Genomic DNA, 18,693 nt, shown 5'->3' on the forward strand with positions numbered 1-18,693 from the left:
ACTGGGTCAGAATAGCCAGAGACCCGGCCAGCACTGATATTCTATGGCCCCCATCTCTCCTGGAGGAACTGCTGTGAGTACACCAGCTCTCGGACCTGGCCCCACCCCTCGGACCGGCTCTGAGGCTCTGAGGCTCTGAGGCAGGCTCTGGAAGCTCGCTGAAGCCAGGACCGGGGCCCTGCTCCCTCCAGGTTCCTGCACAGAGCAGCAGTGGTCTCAGCAAACCCCCAAGGCAGCCACAGACTTACACCTCACAGGAGCGGCTGATCCTTTCCTAGACGCAGGCATGGGGACATTTATTGCCGGTTTCAAGTTCAAAGTAGAACTTGGGTGGAAAGGGCTAATGGACATGGTGAAGAGTGACAGCAGCTGGTGGCCTGGTCCACAGAGGGTGGGAGGCCCAGATGAGAAGGCATCCTCCCCTCTTTCCACAAGGACTCAAGTCCTACCCTGCCTGGGGAAGCAGGCACAGGTCCTTTCCACACCCGCCGCATCGCAGCCACCAAGGGTGAAGAGGTCAGTGCCCCTGACTAAACAGCCAGGTACAGTATGTTTTAAAAATTCGTATGGCACACCAGTGTGCTGCAACACCCCGGTTAAAAACCACTATTCCAGAGGAAAGCTAAGAGCCCTCTTCTCTTTTTAGAGGCAAACTCCTATTCCCTTTTGGTCTTCCCTGGGAGCTGCCTCCCCATCTCTCCTCTCTCCCCCGACTGGCTCTCCAACAGAGCCCACCCGTGGCCTCCACACCCCGGCCCATAAAACTGCAGCTTCTCTTGTTGTCCTCCACTCGCCTTCCCACAATCAAGCTTTCCTCTCTCTATTTAAACGTTTATCACAAAGATCATTCATGTGCCCACTGAAGGAAAAGTAGAAAACATAGGTTAGCGATTTTTTAAAAAATTAAAGCACTTACAGTTGTATCATAGACATAACACAGTTAACGTCGTGGTGTATGTTTTCCTAGACCTTATATGTACATGCATATATACTGCATAGTTAAAAGCACAAGCGAGGCCATATATAGATATGACTTGGTCTTCTGCACTTGGAGAGGTGGGTACTCTCCCATCCGGCACCATCCAGAAGGAAGTGGCTCCGTCCGCTGAGGAGACTCTGCTTCCCAGGCCCTCCCTGACCCTCAGCTCCCGACCCCTCCCCATGGACACTGCTGGAGGGGGGCCGACAGTGCCCCTTCCCAGACCTGTGGTTGCTGTCCCTGCTGTCCCCCCTCCTCGGAAAGCGCCCTGTTTCTGTGACAGGACTGGGGGCTCTCTGCCTCTTCCACCCTGGTGGTCCTTCCCAACAGGGCAGCCTCTGTTCATTCCTCCTCCCACCTGCGTTCCAGCCAGTAGTTGCTGGTAAAGGCTTAACAACTAGCTCTCTGGGAGAAAATAAATAAATAACTCTGATTTGTAGCATTTGCCAATTTCCATGGTGTAAATTTTCCCAGCATGGCCAATTTCAAACTACCAGCATGATATCACTGGACATGGTGTTGGAAGATATAGTATTTCCACCACAGAATAAATAACCTCAAAAACACAGATATTACAAATCTTACTATTAGTGAAATAATAGCAGTATAAGGGTACAAACACTATTAGAAGTGTACCCTAGAAGTACCACTAGAAGTCATGAGTTTTGAACATTTATTACCTTTGTTTTTTAATAGAATTTATTTAATTGTAAATTTACACAATCTGCTTTAAAAAGAATAATGGCTGTGATTAACATCTGACTGGCAAAATTCCTGAAATTTCACAACTGGTCCTTGTGAGCTGGCATGGGTTGGCACTACCACACCACCAGTTCCAGCCCAGCCCACACCCTGGATGGGTGGCTCATCCAAGACCCATCTACATTCTCTCTATACCCCACAAATGAGAGATCGGAAGGGGATACAGAGAAGCACCAAGCCCCTGATAGTCTCCACTCAGAGAGCAGGTGGGGAGAGGGGGAGAGGCAGGAGAAATGGCCTCCTTCTCTGGTCAGTGCCTGGGGAACCCTGACCTACACTGTGACTATGCTCCCCATATAACCCTACCCTCTCCTGAAGCTTCAGCTACTGCCTGTAACTGACATGCTTCTGCTTTTTAAAAGACACCAGTAAATCCTCCTTGTAAAAGATCTAAATGACGCCGGAAGATATAGAATGAAGTTGGGCCCTAATTGCACTCTCCAGCTCAGAGTCCTCCCCTGGATACCAGACCTGCCCACCTAGCAGCTGCCTCCTCCAGGATGTCCCCCAGCATCTCACTCGACATCCTGAACCAAAGGACCCCCCTCTCTAAGAGCTCTTCCTCTGCCCTCCCATCTCGGAAGTGCCCCCTACCCCTTCATTTACTCAGGCCCAGACCTTCACTGCTCCTTCCCCTCCTACCCCAACAAGCCAGTTACCCATCAAGATCCAGCAATTCCACAGAGGAAACAACTCCTAAGTCCACATTTCTGTCTAGGGCAGTGATGGGCAACCTTTTGAGCTTGGTGTGTCAAACTTTGCCAAAAAACTGAGCATAACTCGGGTAGTGTGTCACTTTGAGGAAAAAACTAACTCCAAGACTCTAGTCGCAAATGTTTCATCCTCAGGAGCAGCAAATGTTTTACCCTCGGCATGCGGCCACGTGTCATCAGAAACGGCTACGGGTGTCAGTGCTGACACGCGTATCATAGGTTCGCCATCACTGGTCTAGGATCTCAAAGGCCCCTCCCAAGATCAGGCCCTTGAGAGTTCACACCTGGCTCAGCACAGCAACCTCCAAAATGGTCTCCCAGCCTCTGGTCGCCCCCCTTTGCTCCAGGCCCTCCTCCAAAGCCTTGAGAGGGAGGCCTCTGCAAGGCAAATCTAACCACGCATCAGCCCTCCACCCCGTCCATTTGAAATCTTTGGATACAGATCACTTTTTATGTCACCTTTTTGCTTTTGTAATGCTACTTTTGTAATAAAATACAATAACAGTGAAATACAATGTTTTCAAGAAGGAAAACTAAAATAAGGAAGGTAATCTGTGCCCCGTTTCCCAATGAAATAATTTAGAAAGTAAAAAACTAACTCCCCGTCTTGTCATTCACAAAGCCCACAAAAAACAAAACCTGAATCTAAGTGCCCCAAAAGAGGGGACCGGGGGAGCAGTGATGTAAATTATCAAGTCACCTTTAAAAATCATTCTCGCAAGGAAACGTGTTTCTGATGTGATGCTTGATGAGAAAGCAAGGTTTCAGAGTGCCTCAACACATAGCACTGAGGCACGAATGCCTGGGGCTGGGGGGATGGAACACAGGGACAGGACAGAAAGGAAGCAATTTGAAAAAGCACAAGCAGGGGCTTCGCAGGAACCCCCAGAGACAGATGTGCTGTGAAGCCTGCTCCCTGCAGAGGGAACAAAGCGCGCCGTGCCGATGCTAGGATCTGGTCCCTCCAGGAGCTGGTCAGTTTCCTAAACGCTCCACAGAAAACAGTTCCACAGGGTGTTACGGGTGTAACGAAAAGTAAAAATTAATCTCAAATTGCAAACAAGCTTGAGAACCAGTGGCTTAAACAAAGTTAGGGTTACGTTGCTGCAGGACTTTTCCGAGCCTTTAAAGTGCACTGTGACCACTTAGGAAGGGCTATAAATAAGGTAACCGCATGATTCATCAGCCAAAACCAGGCACCTTGGAGAGAAAGGAGGTGTTATTAATCCAGCATCATGCCAAGACCACAGGTGTAAACTAGGGCTGTCCCAGGCAGAACGGGGCCGCCCTGGCCTTAAAGTACAGCCTTTTCCTCTCTGTGTCACTAAGGAAACGCTGCCTGCCCATCAGACCAGCTCCAATAGCCCTCACCGGCAGCCGCCCCCCAGGGCTCCATTCTTCCTTGGTTTTGCACAGTCTGCCTTCCAGGATACGCATCTGCACCCCACCCAGAACCCAAGCCCTGGGAGGTGGAGCCCATACCAGCTCCTCTCCCCATCCTTGGAGCCCCAGGACCAGACGGAAATGCAGGCTGGCCATGACGCCGACCTCCCCTCCCTGGTGGCCCCAAAGCAACATACAAAAATGCCCACAATCCCTGAAGCGGCTTTCTGCTCTAAGCTCCCGCTCCTCAGCAGCAGGTGCTCGAGGCATAGGTCACGAAGAAGGGACGAGGTTTCCATGCATTCCTCAAGGGAGCCTGGCTTTGCCACCATGAGCCCCCAGCCCAGTTCACCCTGAGGTCAGTCCTGAAGGTACCCACCAACATGGCCTTCAGGAAGAGCCGAGTCCACCCGTCCCAGCACAACCTGACCAAGGTAGCCTTCTGGCTACCACGGGCCCTGCATCCCCTGCTGCACTGCCTCCACCACGCATCCCGGGAGAAGGGACGGCTCTCAGCCACTACGGGGTGGGCCTCCGTCCCAGGGATTGCTCATCACCCTTCCAGAGCCACATGGAACTCAGAAGCCCCTGCCACTCCCTCTACCCCCAAATCAGGAGGGGAAAGCCACCTCCCAGCAGACTCGGCCAGGGACCCAGGGAAGGAAGAAGTGGGTGGCTTACCCTGGAAAGAGCAGAGCCAGCTGCCCATGGAGGAGCCCTCTGCGGCCACACCGGGGCAGGCAGTGCTGGCAGCTGGGCCCCCGCCCCTGGATCAATACCAGCGACGTCAGGAGCATTAGGAGGCTCCGATGCCCCTCCCCCCCCACAGCCCGGCCACAGAAAAGCTCGGCCACAGAAAAGCTCGGCTTGGCTTTCCCCATCCTGATGCCATCAAAAAGTTTAGGATGTGGTCAGGGAGAGCCATGGAGGTTGACCTTGAAGGGAGTGAGTGCTGCTGAGGGCTGTGCTGGCTGGTCTGGCTCTGCAGGGCCGGGAGCCCTAGTTCTGCCCGGGTTTGCACAGCATCTGGGACAAGTCGCTTACAACGGGGATGATGCCTCCTGCCCTCCCAGGGAGCAGGGGTACCAAGGTGAAAGACAACCCTTTGGGGTGGGCTGGGGTCCGTGTCTAAGACTAGAGGCCAGCTCTGGGGCCCCGCTGGGGCAGGGCAGGCTGGCTGCCACGTCTGGAACACCCAGGAAGTGCAGGGGTATCCAGGCCCAACTCAGTAAGCCAGAACTAAAAGCGCTGGGACCAGCCCCAGGTGGGCCCTTTGCGGGGATCAAGACAGAGGGGTGAACCCCACCCCGAGTAGCCCGCCCCCTATCTGAGGGGAAATCCACGCATTCCTCCTTGACCTCCTGTGTCCTGGGTCCCCAGCATGAGGAATGGCTGCAGGCACATTAGGGGACAGTTGTGACCAGCTTAATGAGGACAGCCCACTCCTCCCACCCTGCCCACCTGTCTGGGGTCTGAGCTGAGTGTGTAGAGCTGGGACTGAACTTGGGGCACCAGCCACCCCCTCAGATGCCAGTGGCTTGAGCCAGCTTTAGACCCAGCCTAGCCTGAGTCTCAACTCCAGCCCCATCGCTCTCTGGCCCTGTAACTCTGGGCAACATAGCTGAGAGCTCCAAGCCTCAGTTTTCTCATCTTTAAAATGGAGAGAAGAGCAGCTACCTCACTGGGTTGTTAATGAGAAATGTGATAAGCTGACTGCTGCAGAGCCTGCTTGTGACATAGCAAGTGTCAAATTTTGTCCCTCCTAGAGAGGACATCTCTGGGGCTGGACCACTCTGTGAGGGATGGGAAAGGTCCTTCCAGACCTGCCTGCCCATCGGAGCCAGGGCAGAGGGGAGCGCGACAGTGGCTGTGGTCTGTCCCTTCACTCAGCAGCCGAGTCCTCCCCAGGCCACTGCAGTCAGCCCTTCTTATTGGGGCAAATGGACACCTGGCCTGGCCCGCCCTGACCTGGGGCTCAGAAGGGAACCCCATGGAAGGGCTAAGGGCCCCTTCTCCTCCACAACTGCAGGGCAGTGTCGGACCCTGCCGACCACTGCAGGCTGCTCCTGAGCCCAAGGGAGGGCTGTATGCCAGCAGCAGTCTTGGGCCGCCAGCCTGGAGGCCTGAACCCCCTTCTCCTTCAGGCCCAGGATAGATTCCAAAGCCCCCAGGTGGCCCCAGGCACAGCTCCCCGACTTCCATCTGGGGCCCTGACTCATGCCCTGGACCTTAGTGACCGCCCCCCTTGCCCACTCAAGCTGCTCTCTGGTTCTCAGACATCTCAACCCTCAGGGCCTTTGCAACCACTGTTCCCTCTGCCTTGATGTTCTTTCCCTAACCTCAGCTGGGCTGGCTCCTGTCACTCAGGTCTCTGTACCCATGTCTCCTCCTGAGCAAGACCCTCCCTGCCTCCTGATCAGAGCAGCCTCCAAGTGCTCTGTCCTGTCCAGCTGGGATGCCCCGGATCTTGCTCCTCACTCAGGCCTTTGCCCACAGGTATGTCCCAGACACCCTCCGCACACTTGCTCGGACCACCTCTGGGCCACCTCCTAGTGTGAGAGACCCCCTGCCACGGCTCCCTGGCTCTGCTGCACCCAGTGTGTCACAGCGCCTGGGACCCACACAGGCCCTCCATCTCCCGGGGCAGGGGCATCAGTCCAGGCCCAGCCCTTGGCTAGACCCTCTGCCAGGAAGCTGAGCTCATGCTTTGGGAGGCAGCCACGGCCGATTCCCAAAACAGATTCCAGCTTTTTCCTGTCCCCATCCCCAACCGGCTCGTCTCCTCCAGGCTCATCTTTCAGGGGCCCCTGCCCCTCATACAGGGTCCCAGCCTCCGATGGGGGCAGCACCCCCAGCACCTCAGAGAGCAGATGGCCAGTTCTAGGGGGTGGGGAAGGCAGTGTGAGGGGCCCACAAGGTGGGGTGCACAGCCCTGCCCTGCTGCTCCCACCCGCCCCTCCTCTCCAGAGACTCTTGTTATGAGCAGGGACAAAAGCAGCTCTGGGTGGCAGAAATCGCCCTTCCCCTCGCACAGGGTTTCCCTGCCTCTGCCAGCTCTCCCCTAGCCCGGGTGTCTGCAAAGGCAGCTGGTGCCAGAGGAGGGAGGGCACCACCAAGCCCAGCTGCAGCCCTTCACGCCCACGTGGAGTACAGGGGCATGGCTCTGCCATCAATCAGACATTCATGGGGTGGCACCTCCTCTCTCTGGAACAGCCCTGCGGGGTAGGGGGGCCCAGGCCAAGTCAGACCACGGGCCCCCACCCTCCGGGGCTCCCAGCCCACTGTGCAGTGTGACAGGAAGCAACCAGCATGCCACACCGTGTGCTCCATCCCCATTCCCTGGAGGGACCACTACGCAGCTGTTCTAAAGGACGGCAAAGACACTGCGGGCACCACCCGAGGTGGGAGAGGAAGATGCAAATGTGGGCACGACCCGTGATTTAACTCCTAAACAGCATGTGCAGTAGGAAAAGACTGGGAGGGAATACGGCACAGTGGCGGCTGTGATTACGTTCAGGGGAGGGCTGTTTCTTCTTTTATCACTCTCCAGTTTTTCTGTAATGAGATTACAGGTGGGTGGAGGGAAAAGAAATTACTCTTTAATGAGTTCTGTACCTGCAGGCACTTCACATTCCTTCACTGACGTGATCTCATCAGAGATGCTATGGCCCCATTAGTGGCTCAGAGAGGTTAAGTAACTCAGGGGCAGAGCACATTAGACCTGGATCAGAGCCACATTCAGGCCCCTCTTGACCAGGAGGGAGCAATGAGGAAAGGACCCAGAGGTGCCACGGGGCTCTCTCCAGGAGAGAAGAGGGTCAGGGTCAGGCTGGCTGGTGCCCTTCTCCAGAGAGTGGGCTTCCCACCGCCACTGCCATCGCCCCCCTGCACCCGACCAAGCTCAGCCCACTCGGTGCCTGTGCCCACGCTCTACTCCACTGCCTGCAAGTCCTCCTCTTCGCCAATCCATTCTCCCACTGTCAAGGCTACGCTCTTTTGGGCTTCCTCCTGAGCAAGACCATCCAAGAAGTCTTCCCTGATGACCCACGTATGGTGGTCAGAGCCCTGGCAGTGAGTACAGACATCCTCGCCTGGGTGACCAGTTGTCACTGATCTCCCCAAGCCCTGTTCCTAACCCCCGCAGCCCGTCCTGCACATGGCGGCCGGGGGTGTATGTGCATGCTAACACCCTCAACAGCTCCCATCACACTGAAGCCCTAAGCCCCTGCCCTTCACCCACTGCCTCTGCCACCCTCCCCAGCCTCGTGCACACTCCTCTCTACCAGACCTGCCTTCCTTCTTAACAAGCTCAGTCCATCCCTGCCTCAGGGCCTGCGCTCCGCTGGTTCTCCCGCCCAGAACGTCCTTCCACCTTGTTTTCTCTGCCCTGGCTTCTTCTCACTGCTCAGGAGAGCCGCCCAGGAGTCAAGGGAGGTTTGCCGCCTCGGAGGGGGAGTCTGGACCTTCAATGAGGACAACGGGGCAGACCTGGCTGTGTAGGTCACCCGTGGCCACACGACACAGCTTCCTCACCTGTCATGCTGGTTGTCTGGCTTTGCCAGGGACCTGGTTCTGCCAACCGCCCAAGCCTTTGGCTCAAACTCTCCCCAACCCAGGACCCAGATTTCCCAGTCTGGCCTCCGGCTATTTTTTTTTTTATCTCCCCAACTTCTGTGCCAATCAGATGACATGGAAGCATCACACCTTGATGGCTGCAATACACTCAAGCAAGGATCTGTGCCCAAAGATGTCCATCACAGCATCTTTTTATCAAAGTGAACATAAAAATCAATCTCAATTTTCAACTGCAGAGAATGGGTTAAGAAAAATTTTCCAATTCCTTCTATCCTATTCCTTTTGATTCACAACCCTCCAGTGGCATCCCGCTGCTATTAGGATGTCAGTAAACTCCTTGCATAACCCCAAGCTGCCCCCGCCCGGTCCACCACCTCACCAACACGCTCCTCACTGGTCATATTCCAGCCTCACTCACTTGCTTTCCCTCCCTTGTACTCACCATGCTCCCTCCTGCCACTGAGCCTTTGCACGTGCTGTTCCCTCTGCCAGGAATACCCTCCCTTCCTCATCTAGGAAACCCATCACCTTCCAGACCCCAGCTTACCTGTCCCCACCTCCCAGACCTGGGCAGGCCCCCCTTACAGGATATCACGACATTCAGTCTCCCCACCAGACTGGCAGCCCCGAGGGCTGGGACCACATCCAGTTGTGTTCAGAATAAGAGTCCAGCGGTTGGGGGTTAGGACTGTGTCAACAAAGCAGGCCCTTGACTTATATTTGTTGAATGAACAGGATATGTTCCAGCCATTAAAAATGATGAGCATCTGAAGTTTTAATGATATGAAAAATTCACCTAATCATATTGAATGGAAAAAAAGCAGATTTTCAAGTTGTAGATGCAGAATGATTACAAATAGGTTTAAGAAAAAAAAGAAAAATAGAGTAAGGACATAAACCACAATAATAGTTGCCTCCAGGGGATGGCAATTTTACTCCTGCATCGAACTGTCCACAGATCCCACAGGGGCCACCTTACTTTTATGATCAGAAAAAGCAAGTCACTAGCATCAGTTCTCTACTACGTGCCCCCAGATCTGGTTCCTCCAGCCAGGGTGCCCTCTGCCCACCAACAGAAAGACCAGGGTCGGATAAGGAAAGGTTAAAGGGCACGGGTCTGGGTGGCAGACAAGAAGGCTGGTGGGAAAATGGGGCTGGCTCCACGAGGACAAGCTCAGATCCCAGAAGGGGAACGGATGGGGCAGAGCGGCGGTGGAGTCTGAGTGACCTTGGGCAAGACGCCAGGCCTCCCTGGAGCTCCATTTTCTCATCCGCAGTGGCACCCGCCTCCCGGGCTCGGGGAGCACGAACAGGCCCAGCGCACACAGAGCGTGCATCGGTGCTTGTCACTAGTTAGTTGTTCAAGGGATCACGGCCAGACAGAAAGAAGACCTTCCACGCGCCGCTGGCCTCTGGGTCGGTCACAGAGCGGCTCTCCCGGGAGATCCCCGCCCCACCCAGCCCCTTACCCTTGGCCCTGCGCACCTTCCTTGGAGCCGCTGGCTGCCGCCGTGGCAGAGGTTGAGGCTGACCCAGCAGACGTCCGGCCCATGGGGCTCGAGTGTTTTCCCCCACGGCCAGGGGGCTTCAGGCCGCTGGGCTTCTGCATGGTGGTGCCACTCAGTGGGTGGGAAAGGGCCCGTGCAGGTCACGTTCTCCCTGCCATCGTCACTCACCTGCCGGTAGAGAATGAGAGTGATCACATCAGAACGTCACCCTGATGCCAACACCGCAGGACTCCAACACTGCCAACGCTGTGAGGCACAGACCACCATCACCCCCCTTCTCCTACACGGGAAACTGAGGCACGGGGCCGCGGCAGCAAGAGCGGGCCCAGTGTGGCAGTGGTGTTGCCAGGACAAGTGACCTGGCCCGCTGGACTCAGCGGTTGGCCGCGTTCTCTTTGCCCACCTCCTGGGCCTGGAGGCGAGAATCAGGAGCAAACTGGTTTCGGGTCTACAGCAATGCTCTATGAACCCCAGAAACCCCAGGGCAGGGCCACGAGGGCCTGCACAGCCCCCAACAGCTGAGCGTGTCTCTCACTACAGAGCACAGGCTGGTGTGGATTCTGACATGCACGGCAACCCAGTGAGTTCCCCTCCATCAGCCCCAGACTCTCCAGGACTAGCCAATAACTCACACCCCTCCTGATGCGGGCTGACAAGGCATCTAATTTCATCAACCAGCTGACTGCTCTGCCTCGCCACCCAGGCCTCACTCGGCTCCTGGGCTCACCCTCCCGCACCTGCCCACTCCACCGGTGCGGGGACATACACACTGAGGCCTCACCCCTCACCAGGATGGACTCACGTGCCCTCTGCCTACCTGTCACCGTTACAGCTCCCTGCCTACATGACTAAAACGGGAAGGGTGCGACGCACACGGTGTCTGGGTGCACGGGGCACTAGCGTTTTACAAAGGGGACCCTTGAGAAGGGAAGCTCCAGTCTCCAAGGCCTAGAGGACAGGCCACCGTCCCCTGGCCTCCTCCCCACTGTCCTGTGTGCACACCTTCTCCTGCACCCACGTCTACAGAGGGCACCCCATGGGCCCGGCCCCGTCCTGCCCGAGCCGCGGGCCTCTGCCTCGGAGCACACCATCCAGTGGGGAGAGGGAAGGCAGGGCACCACGGACGAATGGAGGATTCTGATGAGAGCTTTCCCTCCTCAGGACCTTGAGAAGGAGAAATCAAAGCCTTCTGGGCCCTCCACTCTGACAGTCAGGGATGCCAAACCCTGCGCCTGTCCAGCCGTATTCCTATCCCCCCCGCTTGGTCCCGGAACATTATCCCTTTGAGAGAACCCTTTTCTCCACTCTGGATCCACATGACTTATGTGGGCTGACCCCGCACACACTCCTGGAGTAGACACGACGGGGACCTGGTCAGAGCCCCTAGTGGTTAGTTGAGGGGAAGTCACGTGACCTAAGGAGCATCAGGGCCTGGACTCTGGCTGGAACCTTTAGGAAGAGGTGCTCTCCTTGCCCCGGGGCTGCCTGGGTGTGGGATGGACGCCAGTAACTGCAGGGCCATCCCAGTTACCACCTGGGAGAGCTGCCAGGAAGGATGCCAACACAGAGAAAGCAGAGCTGAGTGGCTGGATTTGGAGGGCCAGGATCCAGCTGAGCCTGAAGACGGTCACTTGAGCCCCTCGCTTACATCAGCCAACACATCCTCACACACACACACATGCATCGTTTTCTCTTTTTGCCTAACCCTATCTGGGGACACCATTGCTTGCAACCACAGAAGTCCCGACTAATACAGAAGCCAACTACAATGCTCACGACAGGAAAACACAGTGTCCTCAGAACGGCTCTCAGGCCAGCAAGATGAGCCAGCAATACCACTACCTGTCCTGGGAAGATCGGCCACGGGAAGGACCGGCTCCTTACACGGGGCTGCCAGCCATACGAACCGAGAAAAACAAGCTCCCCCACGGCACACAGTGCTGCCGCCGACACGCCCAGGTGAGCCGACAGGAGCACGGGCATTCTTGCCGGCCCTGATCTAGCCCTGGAGCCTGCAAACCCAACACCACAGTCCCCTGACCCATGACTCTGACACCCCGGGAATTCTGGGGCCTGGAGACACTTGGCCAGGCTAGAGCTCCCCGGAATCTGGCCCTCCAGGAAGCTCGTTCACTGGGGAACTGCCCCATAGTTTGTGACGTCTCTGTGAGCCTGGTTAGGCTGCGTTGGCACCCCCGAGCCTGACAGGGACGCGCTGAGCCAACAAGGGCATGTGAGGGTGGTCTCTGGTGACAGCGAATGGGTGGCCACTCTGTGGGTGGCCAAACAGGCTTCCTGTTCCTGTGGCTTATCCAGGGAACCCCCTGACCTAGGAAATCTTGATGCAGCCCACATGCCTGAGGCAGAGAAGAGTGTGTTGCTGGGACTGAAGCCAGGTGCAAGGACCCCCCCATGCCCATGGCCCCATCTCTGCCCAAGACCCTCCAAGAAAAAAAAACTACAAATCATGTATCTAATAGAAGACTTGTACTCAGAACATATAAAGAACTTTTATGACTCACTGATAAGATGACAACCTAATGAAAAATGAACAAAAAACGGAACGCCATTTCACTAACCAAGGAAGATACGCAAACAGCAATAAGCACATGGAGATAGGACCAACATCCTCAGTCGCTAGGCAGTAAGGACCAAAACCTCAAAGAGATACCACTTCACACCAATTAGAAGGGCTTAACAGCAGGGAAACAGACAATATCAAGTGCTGGTGCGGATGCACAGAAAGTGGCACACACACATTGCTGGTGGAAATGAAAAACGGCCCAACCACTTTGGAAAACAGTTTGGCAGTTTCTTAAAAAGTTGAATACATACCTACCATACGACCCAAACACCCAAGAGAAATAAAGACATATATCCATACAAAGATTTATTTTTAAATGTTAATAGCAACTTTATTCATAATAACCAAAGAATGGTAAAAACCCAAAGGTCCATCCACTGGGGAATGCGCAAACATGGCGTGGCTCAGTGGTTGAGCGTCAACCTGTGAACTGGGAGGTCCTGAGAGGTCTTGGTTTGGTTCCTGGTCAGGGCATATGCCCAGGTTGCAAGCTCAATGCCCACCCAGTGTGGGGCATGCGGGAGGTGGCCGATCAGTGATTCTCTCTCATTGTTGATGTTTCTTGCTCTCTCTCCCTCTCCCTTCCTTTCTGAAATCATTATATATATCCTATAAAATAGAGCTAATATGCAAATGGTCATCACACCCTCATGCCTGAACAGCTCAGACACTCAACATTGGGGAGAGGAATGGGGACCAGCCACGCTGTGGCCCAGGAGAGGGACAAGCCGCCTGCCCCGCGGTCCTGGGCACCAGCAGCTGCACCTGTGCCTGCGGCCCGGGAGAGGGACAATCTGCACACCCCGCGGTCCCGGGCGCCAGCAGCTGTGCCTGCGCCTGCAGCCCAGCCTGGGAGAGAGACAATCTGCATGCCCCGCGGTCCTGGGCACCAGCGGCTGCACCTGCGGCCCGGGAGAGGGACAAGCCGCCCGCCCCGCACTCCTGGGCACCTGTGGCTGCGGCCCAGGCAACACTGCCTGCCCATGGTCCCCTGCGGCTGTGGCCGGCCCAGGCGAAGCCAGCCTGGGTCCTGGGTGCCTGCAGCCGGCCAGAGGGAGGGAAGCCCGGGTCCCAGGTGCCTGCAACCAGCCGGAGAAAGGAATCCTGGGTCCTGGGTGCAGGGCAAGACAGAGGCGGTTAGGAGCGATCAGGCCAGCAGGGGAGCAGTTAGTGGTGATCAGGCAGGCAGGCGAGCAGTTAAGAGCCAGAGGTCTTGGATTGCGAAAGGCAGTTGGACATCCCCTGAGGGGTCCTGGATTGGAGAGGGTATAGGCCGGGCTGAGGGACCCCCCCACCGCTCCGTGCACGAATTTTGTGCACCGGCCTCTAGTATGTATATATAAATTCAAACAGTCCTATATCTATACAATAGTACAGCATTCAGTAATAGAAAATACTGACACATACAAAAAATATGGATGAACCTCTAAATGCATTATGCTAAGTGAAAGACATCAGACAAAAAAGAATACATATTGTATGATTCTATTCATACAAAATTTCAAAAGTATAGACAGAAAGCAGATCAGTGGTTGCCTGGTGGTGGGAGCAGGGATTGACTGAAAACACACGAGAGAACTTCCTGGGTGGAAGAAATGTTCTAAAACTGGATTGTGGTAATGGCTGCATAATTGTATGTTTAGATTAAAAGTCATCAAACCGTCTGCTTAAAATGAGTAAATTAAACCTCAACTTAAAAAATACATATTTAAAAAATCCTCGAAGTGTCTCCATAGTAGTGCAATGGCCTTCAAAGCCGTCAGCAGCTCCTGCATCACACTAAGCACGCTTTAGCTTCAGGGCCATTTGCACATGCCGTTCCCTCTACTTGGAATGCTTTTCCCTCAAATGCTGTTCATCTCTTTCAAGTACCTGCTCCAATGTTCCCTCCTAAGATTGCAACCCCTACCCAGTCCTCCCCACCCTGACCCTGTTTTGTTTTTCTCCACTGCACACAGGCAGGGATTTGGGTCTGTTTTGTTTGCTGTGGTACCCTTAGTTCTGACAAGGGTGCCTACAGGAGCTCAACAGATCACCTTTGAATAAATGTATGATGCTAGCCCGTGGCGGGAAGAGGCCCAGAAGATCCCCCTCACCTCTGCAGGGCCCACTACTCAGGACTGAGTAGCTTGTGGCCATGGCGTTTCATGTAGCTGGTCTGACCTCTCCACTAGCCAGGGTGCCCTTGGAGACAGTGACCAGGTATTATAACCATGTCCCTGCATTAGAAGCTCCCCAACTGGGTGTGCTGCTGATGACCACACAACTGACACTTCCCCACCTCCCAGACTCTGCCTGCGCCTTTTCTCCCACCTGCACCACCTGTGAGAACACCTAACCTTATGCCTCCTCCTCCTCCTCCAGGAAGTCTCCCAGGATTTTGCCCTACAAAAACCTCAGGACACACACTGAGCTAGGAGAGAAGATACTGTTCTCATTTGCCTCCTGAGAGCTCACGGACCACAGGTGGGGCCACAGTCTCTCGAGAACTCAGCCCCTGCAGGATGTCTGGCACAGAGCCCATGATCCGGAAACTCCCCGGAGAGCACACCTGCGGTGGCCCAGAGGACAATCCCCATGGACACGCCTCCCAGGAGAGGCTTCCGGAGGCTCCCGCGGTTGCCCTGATGATCCCAGCAGCCTCCAGCATGAAGAGCCCATTATGTAGCAGGCCTCGTAGGAATGTGGCCTCAGGAGTCCTCACAAGCCCTGAGGAGGCAGTGCTCATCTTAGAGGTAGAGCATCTGAAGCTCAGAAAGTTCAGGGATTCACCCAAAGTCACACGCAGCTCAGTGGCTGAGACCAGATCCTGTGCGGCCCTCCACGCACACGGCCCGGCCCAGGCCTGGGATAACATTTGTGAGACCCCTGGCCTCTGGAGAAAGTGCCCACGTGCCTCGCGCCTCGCCCCTCGCCGACAAAGGAGAAAAGAGGAGCTGGTGGGAGACGAGAACCAGAACCAGGCCGCACTGACTCAGTCCCAGCCACCACTGCTGAGGGTGTGGGGACGGCCAGGGAGCAGAGGCAAGCAGCCCACTCCCCACCCCCACCTCCCCTAGGGCCTCCAGAGCTGGGGGAGCAGGGGGAAGGGGGGATGAGAAGAATGGTGAAGAGGAAGAGGGGGAGGAGGTTTCGGGCAAACTTGCCTTTGTGACTCAGCTCGGTTCCTGGGAGAGAGGAAGAGAAAGGGTTTCTTGGAAAAAGCTGGACATGGTGATAAATTGGCCCTTGGCCACACTGCGCTGATGGGGGAGGCCTGGGAGGAAGCAGATCTAAGCTTCAGGGAGGTCCAAACCCCAGACTCTCCGAGTGGCTGTGGGAGCTTGGCCCAGTGCCTCGGTTTCCTCACCTGTGAAATGGGGTAAAAGTGCTGCTGCCTCAGAGGAGCGGTCCACAACCGCCCCTCCGTGCCTGGCACTCAGGAGCTGCTGGGAAGGGCAACTACTGCCAGGCCTCTATTGTGATCTCCGAAGGCCCGGGATGCCCACACCTCCCCCAGGGACGCCGGCCCAGACGACGGTGCGGTGCGGGAGAGGCGGGAGAGGGCGGGTGGCATTCAGACCAACAGGCCCCCTTTGTGCTGCCCTCAATTACCATTTACTGAAGACAACCCGGGCTGCATTTCAGGGTTTCCATTTCAGCTGCCCGCCCCCGGGGGCGGGGGGGCACACCGAAGTCTCAGTGCAGATGAGGACCAAGAACTTTCTGCCAACCGGCGGCCCAGGGTGCGGCCCCGACGGAAGGGCAGGTGTGCCAAATAGGGCATGGAAAGCCCATCTCTGCGTGCCAGCCTGCCCAGAGGGCAGCAGAGGCGGCACCCGGAAGGGGGCTCCCGGGTCAGACTCTGATGGGGGACTGGGCCATGGCTCCTCCCCCACCAGGGTCTCCTGCCGGGAGGGTGGTGCTTGGGTAGGACGCTGCTGCTGGCTGAGGCCTCAGGGACACTCACCCCCCGACAGTGGCAGCTCTCCCTGTGCGGCTCCTCCTTCCCCATCAGGGGTCCTGGCGGTCAGGGTACCCATGCTCCCCGCCCCCCTCCTGAGCCTGTGACCAGAATGCAGGGACTATAGTGTCCAGAGGTGAACTTACACCATGGGGTGGGGTGGGGAGGGGGCAGGGAGTGGTGGCAGGGGGAGGGGGAGCACGTGGAACAAGCCAGGCACAGACCACACCCTGCCAGGTCAATCGAACAGCCGAGGATTTAGTGGCTAAAATGTGTGTGGAGGGGTGGGATTCAGGGGCTGGAAGGGACGGTGATGGGAGAGGGGTCTTCCAGTGCTGGCCACCAGGCTGAGGCTACCTGAACTAAAGGTGAGCCCTTATGTGGCTGTGGCATGGGCTCCCCTAGTCTTGCCCCACTGGGCACCCTAATGCTCACACCTACTTCCAGGCATCAGGCTGGAGGGGTGAGGAGCCATGGGGGACATCAGCAAGGGACGAGACAGACCAGATGTGCACATTAGCAAAGCTGCTCTCGGGAGCTGAGGGGGGTGATGGAGGGAATGAGGGCACGAAGGCTGCTGTGATGACAAGGGGCAACATGAGGCCTGCACTGCGACAGAGGCAGAGGCTGGAGGGGACGGAGAGGGGAAAGGCTGGGTAGGGTTTGGTGGCAAACAGCGAGGGGCAGGGGCGCCAGGGTTCCAGCAGGTGGTAGAGGTCTCTCAGACTGGGAGGGACCCACTGGGAGAGACCCAGGAGAAAGAAGGCAGGGGCTGGAAGTGCGAGGTGACTAAGGGACCATGGTGGGGGGGGCATGAAACAAGTTGTGCCCTTGGGGGAGTCACTGGGGACAGGTGAGGCTGGGGAGAATGAGGAGCACAGGCCTGGGGCACCCACGGGTATGCAATGTGAGAGGCTGAAGAGAAAGAAGAAAGGCATCACACGGTACACACTTGAGGGCACCCCAATAACAGAAGGGCATGAATGGGGCAGCATTCGAGGAGAGAACGTCCGGCTGGGCCGCTGGGCCTCCCAGTCTTCAGGGAAATGCACGACTAAACCGCAAGAAGCTCCCATTTCCCACCCAATCAGATGGGCGAAAAGTCAGAAAGCCCGGTGATGCCAAGTGCTACAAAGGCCACGGAGCAAGAGCTTGTGGGCCGGGTGGGCACAGCCTGGGGAAGAAGACCCAGCCAGGAACCGCGGCCCTGCACCCTGGGAGGCACCTACAGGGTGCTAATCGCAGCCCTCCATGCAACAGCCAGGAAATGCGGTTTGGGGATGGGAAGAGGACTGGGCGGGGTAACTGGGGCTTCATTTCTATTTATAAGACTTGTTTCTTAAGTCCTGCAGGATATACATGGATGTTCACTGCATGCTCTCTATTCCTTTATCGAATGCCTGAAATATTTCATACTCGCTTCTTAAACAAAAAACAAGACAGGCACAAGAGGAGGGGAGAGCAAACAGTCCCCAAACAGAAGGACCCCCACAGATGCTGGCCACCAGGCCAAGGGTACCCAAACGGAAGGTGAGTTCTTATGTGAGCATGGCATGGGCTACCCCTAGCCCTGCTTCACTGGGTACCCCAGCAGTCATGCCTGCATTAGAAACACAGTGCTATCCCAACCCCCGGACCCAGCAGAGACCCCAGTGAAGTGTGTGACTGTCTCCACGAGCCTACTCCCAGCTGGCACCTCCTGCCCGCCCCATCCAGCTTGGAAGGGAGGTTTATTTAGTCTGCATTTGACCCAGGCTTAGGAACTTGCACCAGTGGTAACGCTAGAATCCCCAAGCACAAGCAGAGTGCAGGGCAGGGCTGGGACGGGCTCCCTTGAGTCCTGCCAGCTTGAGTCAGAAGCCAAAGCTCTGAGCCTCAGGCTAGCGGCCCCTCCAGCCAGGGAGAGCCAGGAAGATGGTGCCCGTCTGCCTAGGCCCCTGTCCCAACACCCACCCTCTGCTCACTCTGGGTCAGTGAAGCCTTGTGGGGAGCTGCAGCCAGGGCCATACACACTCAGCACACTCGCCAGCTGGGGTAGGGACAGGGGGCCCCAGAATGGGGTGGTGATGGACCCTGCTTGGAGTCCCAAGTTGCCCTGGGAGTACCAAGGGGCCTGGATGGCAGCCATCCAGAGCCAGCCATTCCTTACCTTGGGAGAAGGGACCCTCCCAAGCCTCAGAGCAGAGCTGGGCTGGCACCCGGCTCCAGCAGCAGATGGGGCTTGGAGAACAGGAGGGAGCTGGAAG

General features: G+C 56.4%; 1 protein-coding gene across 4 annotated transcripts in view; it reads right to left on the reverse strand.

Annotated features, from left to right (window-relative positions):
* CLIP2 (CAP-Gly domain containing linker protein 2) overlaps nt 1–18,693 on the reverse strand; it is a 70,717-nt gene that overhangs the window by 40,496 nt on the left and 11,528 nt on the right. For all 4 annotated transcript variants that reach the window (XM_079787413.1, XM_079787410.1, XM_079787411.1 and 1 more), the window contains exon 2: nt 9,898–10,088. In XM_079787413.1, the coding sequence (XP_079643539.1) occupies nt 9,898–10,021 (124 nt within the window). In that variant the 5' untranslated portion in view covers nt 10,022–10,088. The remainder of the gene's footprint in view (nt 1–9,897; nt 10,089–18,693) is intronic.

The sequence above is a fragment of the Cnephaeus nilssonii genome, assembly GCF_951640355.1.
Source record: "Cnephaeus nilssonii genome assembly, chromosome: 2".
Lineage (NCBI taxonomy): Eukaryota > Metazoa > Chordata > Mammalia > Chiroptera > Vespertilionidae > Cnephaeus > Cnephaeus nilssonii.